Source organism: Mandrillus leucophaeus, unplaced genomic scaffold (assembly GCF_000951045.1).
Source record: "Mandrillus leucophaeus isolate KB7577 unplaced genomic scaffold, Mleu.le_1.0 Scaffold770, whole genome shotgun sequence".
Taxonomy (NCBI): domain Eukaryota; kingdom Metazoa; phylum Chordata; class Mammalia; order Primates; family Cercopithecidae; genus Mandrillus; species Mandrillus leucophaeus.
Genome location: NW_012108364.1, coordinates 937,336 through 954,049, shown reverse-complemented (window position 1 = coordinate 954,049; position 16,714 = coordinate 937,336). Strand labels below are relative to the sequence as shown.

General features: G+C 38.6%; 1 protein-coding gene across 1 annotated transcript in view; it reads left to right on the top strand.

The window, feature by feature from the left end:
* VPS13B (vacuolar protein sorting 13 homolog B (yeast)) overlaps positions 1–16,714 on the top strand; it is a 542,268-nt gene that overhangs the window by 424,187 nt on the left and 101,367 nt on the right. Inside the window, exons 22-23 of the mRNA XM_011966737.1 lie at positions 4,583–4,779; positions 15,257–15,438. Coding sequence (XP_011822127.1) covers positions 4,583–4,779; positions 15,257–15,438 — 379 coding nt within the window. The remainder of the gene's footprint in view (positions 1–4,582; positions 4,780–15,256; positions 15,439–16,714) is intronic.

The following is a 16,714-nucleotide window of genomic DNA, read 5'->3' as shown; positions in this document are numbered from 1 at the left end:
TTTTTTTTTTTTTTTTTTTCCTGTAGAGACAGGGTCTTACCAAGTTGCCCGAGCTGATTTCAAACTCCTAGACTCCAACAATCCTCCTGTCTCCACTTCCCAAAGTGCTGGAATTATAGGAATTAGCCACTGCAACTGGCCTCCACTGAGATTTTTATATGTCTCTGTAGGGATTTATACTCCAGTTACCATATCTCTTCCACCCTTGCTTGTTATGAGTGTCAAACTACAGGGCTGACTCACTGGCAGTCCAGAGAGTAGTTAAGCAAAGATGTATAATGATATATTCCTTTATCTCTGAAGTCATAGCATATATGGAGGGCCACACCTTAACAGGTATGTACCAGAAAATAATATTGAACAGTGTTCTTGAACATCCAGATTCATAGTTTATTATTTTCTTCCCAGAAGTCCAATCCATTATTAAGAAATCTAATAATCAGAACTCTTACAACTTCCCTGATTCTAGTAACAACATACAAACTTCCACAGTGTTCTTTGAGCATGAGAGGGGTAAATAATGGCTAACATTTCTTAAGATCTTACTCTGTGGTACTAAATAAAATGCTTTGTCTCATTTAATTTTTATGAAAATTCATGAATGTAGTTATATTCTCATCCCCTTTTTACATATATGGGAACTTGTGTTAGAAAAATTAATTTGGGACTGGCACAGTGGGTCACACCTACTATCCCAGCACTTTGGGAGGCCAAGGTAGGAGGATTGCTTGAGTCCAGGAGTTCGAAACTAGCCTGGGCAACACAGGGAGACCCTGTCTCTACAAAAAAATACAAAAATTAGTCAGGCATGGTGACACATGCCTGTGGTCCCAGCTACTCAGGAGACTGAAGTGGGAGGATTGCTTGGGCCAGGGAGGTCAAGGCTTCAGTGAGCTGTGATCACGCCACTTCACCCCAGCTTGGGCAACAGAGTGAGACTTTGTCTCAGAAAAGAAAAACAAAAATTCATTTTCCCAAGAAAAAGTTAATGGAACTAGGATTTGAATCCCAATAGATCTGATCCAAAGTTCATGCTTTCAACTTCTATACCTCTTTGTGGAGAATCTTTCATGTGCCAGAGATGGTTTGAACCACGCAGTATGTGTATATTCATTCATTCATTCATGAATTATTCATTCATTTATTCAGCAACTCTTTTTGAACATTTGCTGTATTCATTTCCCAGGTGCTGTGAAAATTCAAAGCTTAGCCAAATGGAAATCATTCCCTCAAGGAATGTGTCCACCAGAGAAGATGTCATGTACAGAAATAACTATAACATGAAGTATACAGTGATTAGCACTGTAAAAGACATTTCCATTTTAAAAAATTATTTGTGTTCAGAAAAGGGAAAGGATTTTTCCATCGGGGGAGGTGAAAAGGCTGAGATAGGTAGTGGTCGATTTGGTTATTGATTGATGTGAAGGATTTAAACATGAGACAGTGAGAAAGTAAGGGGTATAGAGGTATTTCAGGCTGAGAGAAAATACAGGAACAACAACCCAGAAAAAAGAAGTTAGAGAAAATTATGTCATGGAAAACAAGAAAAAAGAAAATTTCAAGAAATGGTGGCTAAAAGTGTAATGCCATGGATATGTCACTTAGCACTAACCAGAACGTGTGCTTCTGTTTCATGACATTTGCCCTCTTCTGCATATCCATTTTGTTCTCCCCTCTTCCTTCCAGCATCTCATCATATATGGATGCTCAAGTTACTGTTTAAAGAAAAGAAACTTAAGTATAGGTGGAGGTAATGTTTATTTCAACATTTATTCCTGTTAAAAGATTGAGAATTACTTACTTAGGAAACAAAGGTTAAGGAGCAATCTATTCATTAAAGAAGCTTTTTTGAGATCCCATTATGTTCTCAAAAGTGTGTTAGGTGCTAGGAATATTTTTTAAATAATGTGCCATTTCTGCCCTCAAGGATCTTAGAGTCTACTAAAGGAGACAAACATATAAATAAGTAATTACAAAATATAGTGAGTTCTATGTTAGAGTAGTGTACTAGGTATAGACATGACACAGAGAGGCAGTGATCAGTTCTGAGGATGGTAATTAGGAAATGCTTCCAAAAAAGGAAACACATCTGAGCCAGTCTTTTATTTTTCAAGACAAATAGAATGAACCCACATGTTCTTATCCTAAACAAAATACTTTAATATTTCCTAAATGTCTTTTCTGTTAATACACAGAGATATTTTTTTTTTTTTTTTTTTTTTTTTTTTTGAGATGGAGTCTCCCTCTGTTGCCCAGGCTGGAGTGCAGTGGTGCAATCTTGGCTCACGGCAACCTCCACCTCCTGGGTTTAAGCAATTCTCCTGTCTCAGCCTCCTGAGTAGCTGGGACTACAGGCACCTGCCACCACACTCAGCTAATTTTTGTATTTTTAGTAGAGACGGGGTTCCTCACCTTGTTGATCAGGCTGGTCTCGAACTCCTGACCTCAGGTGATCCACCCCCTTGGCCTCCCAAAGTGCTGGGATTACAGGCGTGAGCCACCACGCCTGGCATAGAGATATTCTTTATTCATTTTAACAGTTGTGTAGAAATACATTCTATAGATCTGCATGTTACATGTAACCAATGTATTGACAGATATTCAACTTGTTTCAACTTTTCTTATTAATAAACACAGTACTGAAGTACATACACGTGTGTATATACGTATATATTGTATGCACACACTCTCTTGCTTTGGAATCTCTGTAAAACAAATTCTTAGAAGTATACTTCCTAGAGAAAAAAAAAGTTTTGGCTGGGCGTGGTGGCTCATGGTTGTAATCCTAGCACTTTGGGAGGCTGAAGCAGGTGGATCACCTGAGGTCAGGAGTTCGAGACCAGCCTGGCCAACATGGCGAAGCCCCTTCTCTACTAAAAATACAAAAATTAGCCAGGCATGATGGCGCCTGCCTGTAATCCCAGCTACTCAGGAGGCTGAGGTAGAAGAATTGCTTGAACCCAGGGGGCGGAGGTTGCAGTGAGCCGAGATCGTGCCACTTCAGTCCAGCCTGGGTGAAAAAGCAAAACTCTGTCTCAAAAAAAAAAAAAAAAAAGTTGTTTTTTCTCATGCTTGTACGGTACTTAGACCTGTCAGTCTTCTTCAACTGAAAGGTTAGTAAATAAAATATTACATTATTGTTTTAATTTGAATCTCTTTGAGTATTGGTGAAGCTGAGTATCTTTTTATCTTTTTGTGTTTACTGGCTGGTTATATTTTTTCTTCTGTGATCTAATTGCTGTGAGGGTCTGGGATTTTACCCAGTGCAAGCTAGTAAGTTATCTTGTTAGTGTTTCATGGGTGCTGGCAGAAGGAATAAGACTGCTTGGCCAGAAGCAAAGAACTCTATTGCTTGTGGCATGGCAAGCAGCATGAGCATCATGTTTTCATTGGTTCCCCTTGTTCCCAAGTCCCACAGGCATGATGCAGAAGCGCCCCCAGGGGGATGCTCTGCTTGCAGTAGACGTTTGGCACAGTTGAGGAACTTGTAAAATCTGTCTTTTCTCTGTGATTATGTATCATTTTCTCATTGATTTGTAAGAGCGGTCTCCTATCAGAATGAATATTCCTTCACCTGTCATCGAATGTTACCTGTCTTATCCCAGTTGACTGTTTTAATTTTGATTTTGTCATGGGTTTCATGCCATACATACAAAAGTCTACCCTATTATAACATTTTTGAAATATTAGCATGTTTTTTTCTCTTACACTCTTACACTTTCACTTCTTAGCCTTCAGCAATTTTATCATTTTGGAGTTTACTTTTGTGTAAAGAATGATGTAGGGACCCACTTGGTTTTACCAAGTGACTAGTCAGTTTTTGCAAACTTCATTTTCCATGTTTCTCCTACTTATTTGATGTGGCACCTTCATTACCTTTTTTTTTTTTTTTTTTTTTTGGAGACATAGTCTTGCTCTGTTGCCCAGGCTGGAGTACAGTCACTGGTGTGACCGCTGATCACTTCAACCTCTGCTTCCTGGGTTCAAGTAATTCCCCTGCCTTAGCTTCCCCCAGTAGCTGGGATTACAGGTGCATGCTACCACGGCTGGCCAACTAATTTTTGTATTTTTAGTAGAGACAGGGTTTCACCATGTTGGCCAGGCTGGTCTGAAACTCCTGACTTCAGGTGATCTGCCTGCCTCAGCCTCCCAAAATGCTGGAATTACAGGCATGAGCCACTGTGCCTGGCTGGCACCTTCATTACATAGTAAGATTTTGTCTGTACTTAGCCCTTTCTCTGCTATTGTATTCTTTTAATCTATTTGTATGTTACTACACTAGCCTTATCTTTTACTTACTATGGGTTTATAATACATTTAACACCTTGCAGAATTTGTTCTCCATTATTACTTTTAAAATTTTGGCTGTTTGTATGTATTATTATTGAATTGTTCTTTAAAAATAAACAGGATGAATATATAATAATATGAAAAGAAATCCTAAACTGCTGTCTTTTATAACCTTATTCTCCTCTAAAGGTCTTAATGCTATAACTTTTATAAAGGTTTAATATGAATTTCAACAAATATAAAAGCATAGTTTCTATTTGCAACTTCTAAATTTTTTTTTATTTTTACATAGGTTCCTTGTAGCTTGGAATACTGGGATGAACTCCAGAAGGTTTTTGTTGCATTTAGAGAATTTAGTCTGTCTGAAAGCAAAGTTTGTGAACTGCAGTTGCCGGATGTCAATCTTGTGAATGACCAGAAGAAATTAGTATCTTCAGATCTTTGGAGAATTGTCTTGAACAGCAGTCAAAATGGAGCTGATGACCAAAGGTAATTCAGTGAAAGATGAGATGATAGTATTACACTGGGAAACTATGGTCAAGTCATCTTTTCCTATCTAGTGACCCTTCACTTAACTGTATCTCAGCTGTCTAGCAGCTGCGTCTGTCTGAACAACAGATGAGAACCACAAAGAAAGACAAAATCTGATGTTTCAAAGTCTGTGTACTCAAAATCCTATGTTTTTACTCATAATACAGCTCTGTGAGCCCTCACTAAGAACCTGTTCCTTAAATATAAAAAGAAAAAAATTCAAAAAAGCAAACTAAACAAAAAATCTAGTCATCCTGAACCTCAAAATAGGAATACAGTCATATACACACCTCAACAGAAGCTTAATAACATAATAATCAATATGAGTAATGATTATCCTGGGGCATTAAAAGAAATGTTTAAAAAAAATTGAATTGTCTCCTTCTAAAAGGTAAATTTTAGAAATATTTTCATCTTAATTGGTTTTTTAAAACTTTAAAAGACAAGCCTCCCCTGGGCGACAAAGTGCAACTCTCCAAAAAAAAAAAAGAAAAGAAAAACGACAAGCCTCCAGACACTAAGAAACTTGTGTAGCTAACCAAAATAACTCATACCCAAAGGATTTTGTGCAGATAAAGTTTTATCCACCTATAAAGCTTCATTGGCAATAAAGAATCCCTAGAGCTGGCTGGGCAAAGTGGCTCACAGTTGTAATCCCAGCACTTTGAGAGGCCAAGGCGAGTAGACTGCTTGAGTCCATGAGTTTGAGATCAGCCTGGGCAATGTGAAACCCCATCTCTATAAAAAATGCAAAACTAGCTGAGCGTGGTGGCACACAACTGTAGTTCCAGCTACTTGGGAAGCTGTTGGGGAAAGGATCTCCTGAGCCCCAGAGGGTGAGGCTGCAGTGAGCTGTGATCTCACCACTGCACTCCAGCCTGGGTGACAAAGCGAGACCCTGTCACACACACACAAAATCTCTAGACCAGATTATCCCCATTTCAGTTTTTGCCTACTTAACACATCCACTAATTTACAGTAGAGAAAAATAGCTTCAGCAATCTATTCTTCAGTACTTCTAGCTTATGCACACCTGCTAAGCCCCTTTGCTCATGCCCCCATAAAAGACAATAAACAAAGTAAACCACAACCAGTGGAACAGTTTTCTTGGATCAAATACTATCACGTGTACTGTGAGGCTATGCTGTTCATTGCTGTGGATGCCCTATGTGCCACTTCTCCTCATGGGCTGGCTTAGTGTTGTTATCTTATTCCTTTTATGTAATACCTTCTTCTTTCCCTGGAAACAACGTTCTGACAGTAACAGAAAAAAAACCAACCACCATTCCAGTACCTTGCAAATCAAGTGTTTTTTCTTTTCTCTGTTACCGTTATTTTTGCCCATATGTGTACATGCTTTTACAAGGTTATAATCATAGCACACCACTTTGTATTCCAGTTTCTACTTTTTATTATAAATTATTGTGAATACTTTTTCTTTGGAAATATTTATTTTTATTAATATATGTTCACTGAAGAACATTTGTAAAATAAAACAATACTACCCATAATCACAAGGAGATAACTTCTGTTAACATTTTGGTTTGTAGCCTCATAGTCTTTTTCATTGATTATTTTGTATGCTTGATAATAATGTGTTTTGTGTTTTATATTTCATATATTCTAGTTCTAGGTCATTTGGGCTCTTTAAAAATATTTACTTTCCTAACAGTTTAGTTAGTATTATAGAATTAGTGAAAATATATTAGAGAAGTAGTGTTTTAATTTTACCTGCATATAGTTCAGCAATAAAAAGAACACCCATCCTGTGAGGAATTATTTCATGGATGGAAAGATTGCCTTTTCTAAGTTTAGGTTATCTCATCAGAAACCAGGAAATCTCAGAAAACAGAGCTATGGATAACTAAACTGATTTTTTTTAATCTGAGTTTTATTAATAGTATCAAGTTAGAAATGACTTCTTGATTCTAATTATGAAGTAATGCATTTCCATCATCGAAAGAAGCATTGTAGAGAATGTTAATGCCTCTGAATCTGAAACATTTATAAAAATTACTTTCGTGGTAAGCTTAGCAGTATAGAAATGTGGAGCCTTTAGGAAACAGAAATGTAAGTGGACAATCAAATTCAGGCAATTTTTCACCAAGCATCTGACATTATAATCACAGATCTTTGTCCTCACCAGAGATTTTTCACCTTAGCTGATATTTCACAATCGATCTCACTTTAAATTGTTTGAGATTAATCATTTTTCAGATAGAAATTGATATTAATGAAATTAAATTAGAAGAGTTGGTTTAAAAGTCAACATAATAAAACAATATTAAGGATTATATTTGTTTCATCCAATTTCTAGCAAGAAAACAGTAATGATTTGATAATATGTCAATATTTCATGCAGACAGTTAGCCTCATGCTTTTACAGTTTATTTCATGCTTTTACAGTTAGCCTCAGTATATTCTGTCACATGAGAAATCTAAATCTGGACAAAAACCTGGTACTTTTATTATTAGAGATTGTCTTATAAGGGATGGTCTCAGTGGTTTGAGAAGGATTTACATCAGACTATTGGACATTACTGAAAGAAAGGTCACAAAAATATATCCCATGAAGCCTAATTTAAAAAGAGGAGCCTCTTGCCTATAATTGAGATGCAATTTTAATGTTCTTGTGGTAATGGCATCACTCTAAATATGTAAATAGAGGTAGCATTTAATAGAGATAGAAGACCTCTATTCCATCTTTTTTTTTTTTTTTTTTTTTTTTTTGAGATGAAGTCTCACTCTGTCACCCAGGCTGGAGGGCAGTGGCGCGATCTCGGCTCACTGCAAGCTCCGCCTCCCAGGTTCACACCATCCTCCTGCCTCAGCCTCCCGAGTAGCTGGGATTACAGGTGCCTGCCACCATGCTTGGCTAATTTTTTTGTATTTTTTTTTAGTACAGATGGGATTTCACTGTGTTAGCCAAGATGGTCTCGATTCCCTGACCTGATGACCCGCCTGCCTCAGCCTCCCAAAGTGCTGGGATTACAGGCGTGAGCCACTGCACCCAGCCTATTACACCTTTCAAGGTGGAAGACCTAGGTTTAAGGCCTGGCTCCATCACCAATATGCTATTTGGTGTTGAGAGATTGACTTCTAAACTGAGACTTTAAGGAATGAATAGGCGCTAACCAGTTCAATGGATGACAGGGAGCCCCCGGTGCAAATGACTGAAGACAAAAAAGAGTCAATAATTGACTGGGCTCAGTGGCTAACATCTATAGTCCCTAGACTTTGGGAGGCTGAGGTAGGAAGATGGCTTGAGCCCAGGAGTTCAAGACCAGACTGGGCAATATTAGTGAGACTTTTGTCTCCACAAAAAAAAAAAATGTAAAAATTAGCCAGGCATAAAAGTGCATGCCTGTAGTCCCAGCTGATCAGGAGGCCAAGGTGGGAGGATTGCTTGAGCCCAGGAGGCAGAGGTTGCAAGGAGCCAAGATCACACCACTGTACTCCAGCCTGGGTGACAAAGTGAGACCTTGTCTCAAAAAATAAAAAATGAGTCATTAGTTAGGTTTCTATATCTTTAACTAATGGTTTGCTTGATCATATTATGGTTTTTGGGAGGGAGCATTTGAAGTAAATGTTGACCTTTATAGTACTGACCTTTGAAAGCCTTCCCCTTCTATTTGCTGTACACTGGACTAGAGGCAAGGGATGCAGCCTCTGGAGCCCTGGTCATGCTATCCATTTCAGCTGTTTATCTTACTCCCATCACGTATGTATTTGTCCACACCGATTGCCTGTTTCCAAAGTCTAAGTAAACCTCTTATCAGTCAGGTTCTGACAGGAAACAGATGGCTACTCAGACTGGGTGACTGGGGAGAGTTTAATGAACTACAAAAGTGTGGGCTAGGAACCCTGGGAAACTGTCCCAATCTTAGGCCAAAAGAAGCCAAGTGATAGAGCCATTATCAAAACTCTAACTTAGAGTGGGCGTTTGTAGCTATGTTTGATAGAGGAACACAGCTAATGTACAGAGATCTGGCTACAAAGGAACCGGGAAAATACATATCCTTACCTCACTCCCCCTCTGCCTTCTAAGTCACCTTGTGGGTACCTCCCACTGACTGAATCCAAGGACAAGCCAGAGGACAAAGTAGCTTGTTGGTGCAGTCCAGAATGCTCCCTTCTGGAGGCAAAGAAGAAGGTGGGGAATGGTAGAAGGTGGGTCAAGAGAGCAAACAGAAGACATCCAGCAAGCACACACTCTTATTTGCAATTGGCAACTTCTTACCAGGTGACTAGCCCTGGGAGGAACAAAAGGGAAAAGGAGTCGTGAGCCCTACTCTCTTGGGACACACTGGCAGGTTCCCTGGGTTTGAAATCAATCAGGTGTCTTCTGATGGATCAGAAGAACTTTTTACTTTATTTATTCCCTCTTACCTTCACCCCTAAAGAGCTAATTCCAGAAATACTTATTTTGGCTGTGGAAAGTCACACAAATTACAGACATTTATATATAACACAATAGTAACTGCAGATCTCGATATGTATGTCTGGTTAATTCTGTATAAGTTGTTTGATGATAACGTTAAATTCTTGATCTGTGCCAAGACTTTGGTACTTTCCTGTCCATGTTTCACGGTCATCTTCTCACAATATTAAAGCATGTGAGAGCAGATTGCTTATAAGGAGTTTTTATTCCTACCCCCAAAATACTGACTTATGACAGAAGGCATCTTGGAAAGAGAAATGGCTTAAGGATGTATGGCTCTTTCTTCATGTGATAAAAATTAAACCTCTGGTGAGTTGTATGGAGTGCTTCCATCTTTGGATGTGCTTTTATATATATATATATATATTTTTTTTTTTTTTCTTCCTACTCCCTTAAGATCTCATTAAGAAATCACTGTCCACTCATATTTTGGAATCTTTGAGACAGTGATCCACAGCCTGTGTGTGTATGAGCGTGTGAGTGTGAAGAACTCCTTTTCATTTTCCAAAACCTTGATTCTTGTATATATAGACAGTGGAGGAATCAGAGAAAGCGCAATGATGGATAAGTCCCTGAATCATTTCTTTTCTCTCTGCTGGTTGAACTCTCTCCTCCCAAAAAGTGACAGTGGCCTTCTAGATACTGTTTCTCTCCATTTGGCTACTTGGGTCTGCACTTTTAGATGTATCTAGATTTTTGGGTAACTCGTTTAGTGTTATAAGCCATTTATACATAAATCTTGACGTTTGGAACTGCTTTGTCACCTGTGTTTCTAGTTACACACTCTGGTATAATCCAGGATTTATCCAGAAAATTTTTTCCTTTACCCTTCCCTAGGGCTAAAGCTGAGTTCTTGTCTTCTCTTCGTTGAATGGAAGGAATACTTACATTTTTCCCCAGGTTTGCTTTTGAGGCCCTTTGCTATTTTCTTTTAGTTGGTGATTGAACTCTGTATACGAAGTCCTCCAGGAAGCTGGCCTTTGCCATGTAGTCCTTCTTGCATACACAGTCCCCAAAGTACTCAGGTGCTGCTCAGGTCTCAGAGTTCTTGGATGATGGTACTTATGAGCTCTCTATGTCGTGTTGTCTACTCTATGAACCTTGCGAGATTACTCTTCCTTTTTTTTTTTTTTAAGTTAGATTTAAAGGAGTGTTTTACCTGAAGGCTCATTTAAGGTTATTTTTCAAACTACAAATTGGAGCACATTCATGGATTATGAAATAGCTGGTTACAACTGGAATTTTTTAAATAAAATAAAATAGAAAATAGTTTGAAAAAGACAAATGTTATATGATTCTACTTATATGAGATCCTAAGAGTTGTCAAATTCATAAAGAGTATAGTGGTGGCTGCCAGGGGCTGTGGGGAGGGAAGGATGGGGAGTGAGGGTTTAATGGACATGGAGTTTCAGCTTGGGAAAATCAAAAAGTTCTAGAGATGCATAGTGGTGATGGTTGCACAACAATGTGAATGTACTTAATGTCACTGAACTGTACACTTTAAAATGGTTAAAATGATAAATGTTATGCTATATATGTTAATATATTATCACAATAAAAAATAGTGTGTGTCATATTTTCAGAAAACCTTTTCCCCTGTTTTATATGTGTATACTGGATTACAATAAAAGTGTGCTTGTTATTTTGAGTTAGGGTTAAGACATTTGAAAAACAACCATTGTAAGGAGTGGAAGAAACACAGTGCAACAGGCACACACGTCCTCCTGCATCCTCTCTCACCCATTCAGCACTCTCCAGGGATGGACAGAGCAGTGTTCCTGCAGTGTGTAGGGGAGAATTTATGTGAACCAACGTTGAGAGACAGTGCCCCATTGAGATGAATGCCGATATGCTGTTGTGAGATCCCTCTTAGGAAGCTAAAGAGAATCAATTAACATTAACCTATGTAGCCAGTATGGTACCTTGTCTTGCCAACAAGAAAAAGAAGAATGGATTTTTTTTCATCGTTTTTTAATCGAATGGTAGATATCATGCTAAGTAGTTTATATGCAGTAACTCATGTAATATTTGAAAAAGGTAGGTCTAATTTCTGTACTCATTTTATAAATGAAAAATACTGAGATTTAGCCAAGTGAAATAACTTGCCTAATACTACAATATAAATTATAGCAGTGTATACATTTCATTCTGGGTTCTCCTACCTTGGTCATTCTCTGCTTAATCTCACAATCATGGTGGAAAGCAAGGAGGAGCAAGTCATGTCTTAATCTCTATGCTATATTATACTACATTATAAAATCTTTATTACCATAAAGGGATCCTTACAGAAGTGACATTCAGGGCTGGATCTTTAGGGATTGTGCCTGGGTCCCCACAGTGCCATTAAGATAGGATCAGTCTACATCTAGATGTACTGGACACTCCTTGTTTAAATAATTGATCCCCTCTATAGGTCACTCAGGACAGTTGGTAAGTAATTCTTTGGCTAAAATGAAGGTATAAGTAAAACACATGCCATCCTTCTCACTGTCTAGAATGCTTCCACTGTTCTAAAATAACACTTAAATAACCCTCTGAATAAATTACTGAATCGTGAATTGTGTGTATTACTATTTGAGAGATCTTGCTTCCAGGAGCTATTTTCCAGCATGTTAAAAGTGAAGAGCACCAGATAATTCTGTGAACACTGCCATTGGCCATGAATTTGACCTGTTTTGAAAGTCTTTTGGGAAAAGTGGAAGTATTGAAATACAAATACTATAAGTTGTGAGATTTTTTTACTTTTGTTTTTCTGCTTATTATACATCTGATGTTTGACCTTTTGAGATCTGAATCAGATTAAAGTTCACTGTTGTACCTAATTAGGGAAATTATACAAATGTAGCTACTGCAAGTCTCTAGCAGAGTCATCACTCATATTTATGACTATTTAGTCGTATTGTACTTAGATCATTTTAATCCTTAGGTGAAAGGTAAACACATAAATGCTACTTTTATAGTATATAATGGTGATTTAAGTTAAGAATATCAAAAACTATAAATGTGCTAATGTAAAATAGAGTTAAAGTATACTCAAATTACATATACCACATTTTGTGTTTAAGAAGTGTGTGATTTTGTTGACTCCAGTTTTTAAGTAAAAGTTTTAATTTTTGCATACAGATTAACCTAGTAACCATTTTAGTCAGGATTTCAAGATTGAAGGAGTATTGCTGACTAGAGTAGTGCTACTAGCACTAATGCTTACTGGAGTATGATTTTATGATTCAGGAGCTACTGTATATACCTAAAAATATGTCTTACCATTGCTTTGTGCATTTAATTTAGGAAAAGTGAAGAATCAACCAATTTGTTACAAGTAAAGATTGTATTAGATACTCATGATGTTTTAGCAAACTTTTGCAATATATTATAATATTTGCCACTCTCAGGAGATAGAAAAATAAATCAAGAGTGTCAAAAACTGTAATTGGCCAGGAAAATGCTTCAGATAAACCCCTCAAACTGTGTACCCATTTTTAAAAACTGGTCCCATAGAACTCTTGCCTGGATTTTTAGTAATATTTTGACTAACATTGTGCCCTATTTCTAAAAACTTACATGAGTAGTATAAGGGAAAGAGTTCAAATGTGTAAAACACATATACAACTAATATATTTTCCTCTTTCTGAATAAATACAAGTTTTAATTTTATCTTGCCAATGAAATCTTTTGTTAACTGTACAAATTCCTGGAAAGTTACTTGGATTACTGTGCCCATTATAGATGTTTTAAGAATATACTTAGCTGCATTTTTGTGCATAGTCAATAACCTAGTGCTCCAAAGTCTGTTTTCTTTGTCTGCAATGGAGGTTTACTAGCATTGCAGTAAATGCTTACACCACATAACTAAACTCTTCGAGGTTAAACAACTCAGTAAACATGTCGCAATGCTCCCAGCTTTCATTTTCACCAGCCTGTTTCACAACCTCTTTCAAAACCCAATGGAAGATTCACACCTCTGAAAATCCCACATGATTCACCCATGCCATTAAGTTCCTCTTGTGTTTCCACTCTGGCAGCACTTCCCACTTGCCTATTCCTGGGGGTTGGTTCTGTTTGGTAATTTTTGTAAATGTCTACGTACTGAGTATCACCAGTTAGACTGTGAGTTCTTTGAAAATCAAGGATTTCTTTCTTTAGTGTTTCCTGTCACAGTTCTTCCTAGGACACTGTAAATCACATTGCTTGTCTTTAGGCTCCTCATGGATTTGGGAGCCAGGCTGTGATAGCTACAGAGCATATTTCGGCATGAAAAGAAGGGAGTGAAAGATAGTGAGTAATGGGGAAAAGGCAACATCGATTCAGTGATCTACAATTAACAGGACAACATCAATTCGGTGATCCACAATTAACAGGATTGTTGTTCTCCTCCAACACTCCCAAATTCCCAGGTTTTGTGCTCCTGTTAGTATTAATGCAATCTAGGCAGCATGCTTCCTGTGCACAGCAGCAGCCACCATGTGCAGACATCTTCCCTTCAATGGATACCTTCACTATTCATTTTAATCAGATTTAACTCGTTTTAATCAGATTTAACTCATATAAGCTGGGAGTTGTGGCTCACGCCTGTAACCCCAGCACTTTGGGAGGCCAAGGTGGGTGGATCACTTGGGGTCAGGAGTTCAAGACCAGCCTGATCAACATGGTGAAACCCCATCTCTACTAAAAATACAAAACTTAGCTGGGCGTGGTGGCAGGCGCCTGCAATCCCAGCTACTCAGGAGGCTGAGGCAGGAGAATCACTTGAACCTGGGAGGCAGAGGTTGCAGTGAGCCAAGATTGTGCCACTGCACTCCAGCCTGGCCTGGACAACAAAACGAGACTCCGTCTCAAAAAAAAAATAAAGATTTAACTTGTATAAAATAATGTTAAGAGGATGGGCAAGAGAGGACCCATGCATTGTAATTGTCCATGGAACCCTAATTCTTCTGGACAAGGTCATAACTTTTATGGCACCCATTACAGTAGGGAGTGAGTGCTTAATGAAGAATATTGACTGATCCCTATGGGAATATGGGTATGGACAATCTGGAGAAGTAAAACAAAAGTGAAATATTTGGCCAGGTGCAGTGGCTCACGCCTGTAATCCTAGCACTTTGGGAGGCCAAGGCGAGCGGATCACGAGGTCAGGAGACCAAGACCATCCTGACTAATACGGTGAAACCCTGTCTCTACTAAAAATACAAAAAATTAGCTGGGAGTGGTGGCGGGTGCCTTTAGTCCCAGCTACTCGGGATGCTGAGGCAGGAGAATGGCGTGAATCCGGGAGGCAGAGCTTGCAGTGAGCCTAGATCGCGCCACTGCACTCCAGCCTGGGCGACAAAGCGGGATTCTGTCTCACAAAAAAAAAAAAAAAAAAGTGAAATATTTATGGTGACACTGAAGTATTGTGTTTTTGAGTGGCAGAGTCACACTCTGAACTGCACTGATCTTAATAACAGAACGAATGGCCCATAAGTTTTGTGAGATGTGGATGGAAGCAAATTGATTTGGAGATAGATCAACATGAGTTGGCATTTGAGGAATCCTTTGAAAGTTTTCTGTGAAGAATTCATAGAGAATAATCAACATGATTCCAGCCTGGAATGTAGTGCATGACAGCCTTGACCTGCTGTGCTTAAGCAATTCTCCCACCTCAACCACCGAGTAGCTGGGACTGCAAGTGCATACCACCACATCCAGCTAATTTTCTGTAGAGATGAGGTCTCACTGTGTTACCCAGGCTGGTCTCGAACTCCTGAGCTGAAGTGATCCTGCTACCTCGGCCTCCCAAAGTACAAGGATAACAAGCATGAGCCACTGCACCCGGCCAAAAACGAACTTAGTTTTTAAAAAAAACTAATTTACTTGAGAAAATACTGAAGATTTGATAAAATATTGACTATAGAATTTTCAGTACTAGTTTTAGAAATCCTTATAAAAAGACATTTCACTCATGTAATATTGGGCAATTTTGGTTATTGAACTTCTTTTATCACTTCTTTCCCATAGCTCTGCAAGTGAGTCTGGTTCTCAAAGCACTTGTGATCCACTTGTGACTCCAACAGCCCTGGCTGCCTGTACCAGAGTTGACTCCTGCTTTACCCCATGGTTTGTCCCATCCCTTTGCGTTTCCTTCCAGTTTGCTCACCTGGAATTTCATCTTTGTCATCACCTTGACCAACTAGGCACAGGTACTCTTTTCTTTAGCATCAGAATAACATCCATTTAATACTTACCATTTTCTCTTGAGTGTTTTCAGAACAGAAGTCATCAGTCTTAGATAGCATATCTTCAGGAAGTATAAAGCGAGCAGTGGCAAAGTTATCCTGGGGTTGACTTGGCAACACAGGCATAACCTTTACTTCTGAACCAGCTTATGAACCTATTATATAAATTGTCAATGGTATTGAGCTGACATGTTTTTGAATGCTACCTAATGAGAATTTTTCAAGGAAGTTAATTTTACTATAATTCCAATTATGATCTTGTATTAGTTCATTTTTCACGCTGCTGATAAAGACATACATGAGACTTCGAAGAAAAAGAGATTTAATGGATTTACAGTTCCACATGGGTGAGGAGACCTCACAATCAGGGTGGAAGGCAAGGAGAGCAGGTCACGTCTTACATGGATGGCAGCAGGCAAAGAGAGCTTGTGCAGGGAAGCTCTAGTTTTTATATAACCATCAGATCTTGTGAGACTTATTCACTATCAGGAGAACAGTGCAGGAAAGACCTCCCCCACTGATTCAGTTGTCTCCCACCGGGTCCTTCTCACAACATGTGGGAATTCAAGATGAGATTTGTGTGGGGACACAACCAAACCATATCAGATCTCTTTGAAAGAAATATGTCTGTTCTTGTTCAGCATCCTGAGTCATTACATTAGTAGCAAATAGATTCCAAAAATACTTGGTATTGCCTGATTTCAAAAGCATGAGCACCTTCCACAAAAGATAGGCACAGTCTCAAATTAATTTAAAGGGGTATCATTTTTACAAGTTTAGAAGGAAGTTTAAATTTTCCCACACACCAAAAGTGGCCTTTTATAAGTTTACTAATGTTATTTGAACAATTATTTCTCAATCTTTATGTTCTGTACCAAACCTTTTCTAGGTGATACATGTTGATTCATGTATTAGGTTTTTAACCTACATGTAATAAAGGGAGGAGGAGAAAATCAGATTAAAACCAAACATAGCTGGCCGGGCATGGTGACTCACGCCTGTAATCCCAACACTTTGGGAGGCCGAGGCAGGTGGATCACAACGTCAGGAGATCGAGATCATGTCTCTACTAAAAATACAAAAAAATGAGCCAGGCATGGTGGCACGTGCCTGTAATCTCAGCTACTAGGGAGGCTGAAGCAGGTGAATCACTTGAACCCGGGAGGCAGAGGTTGCAATGAGCCAAGATCACACCACTGCACTCCAGCCTGGGCGACAGAGCAAGACTCCGTCTCAAAAA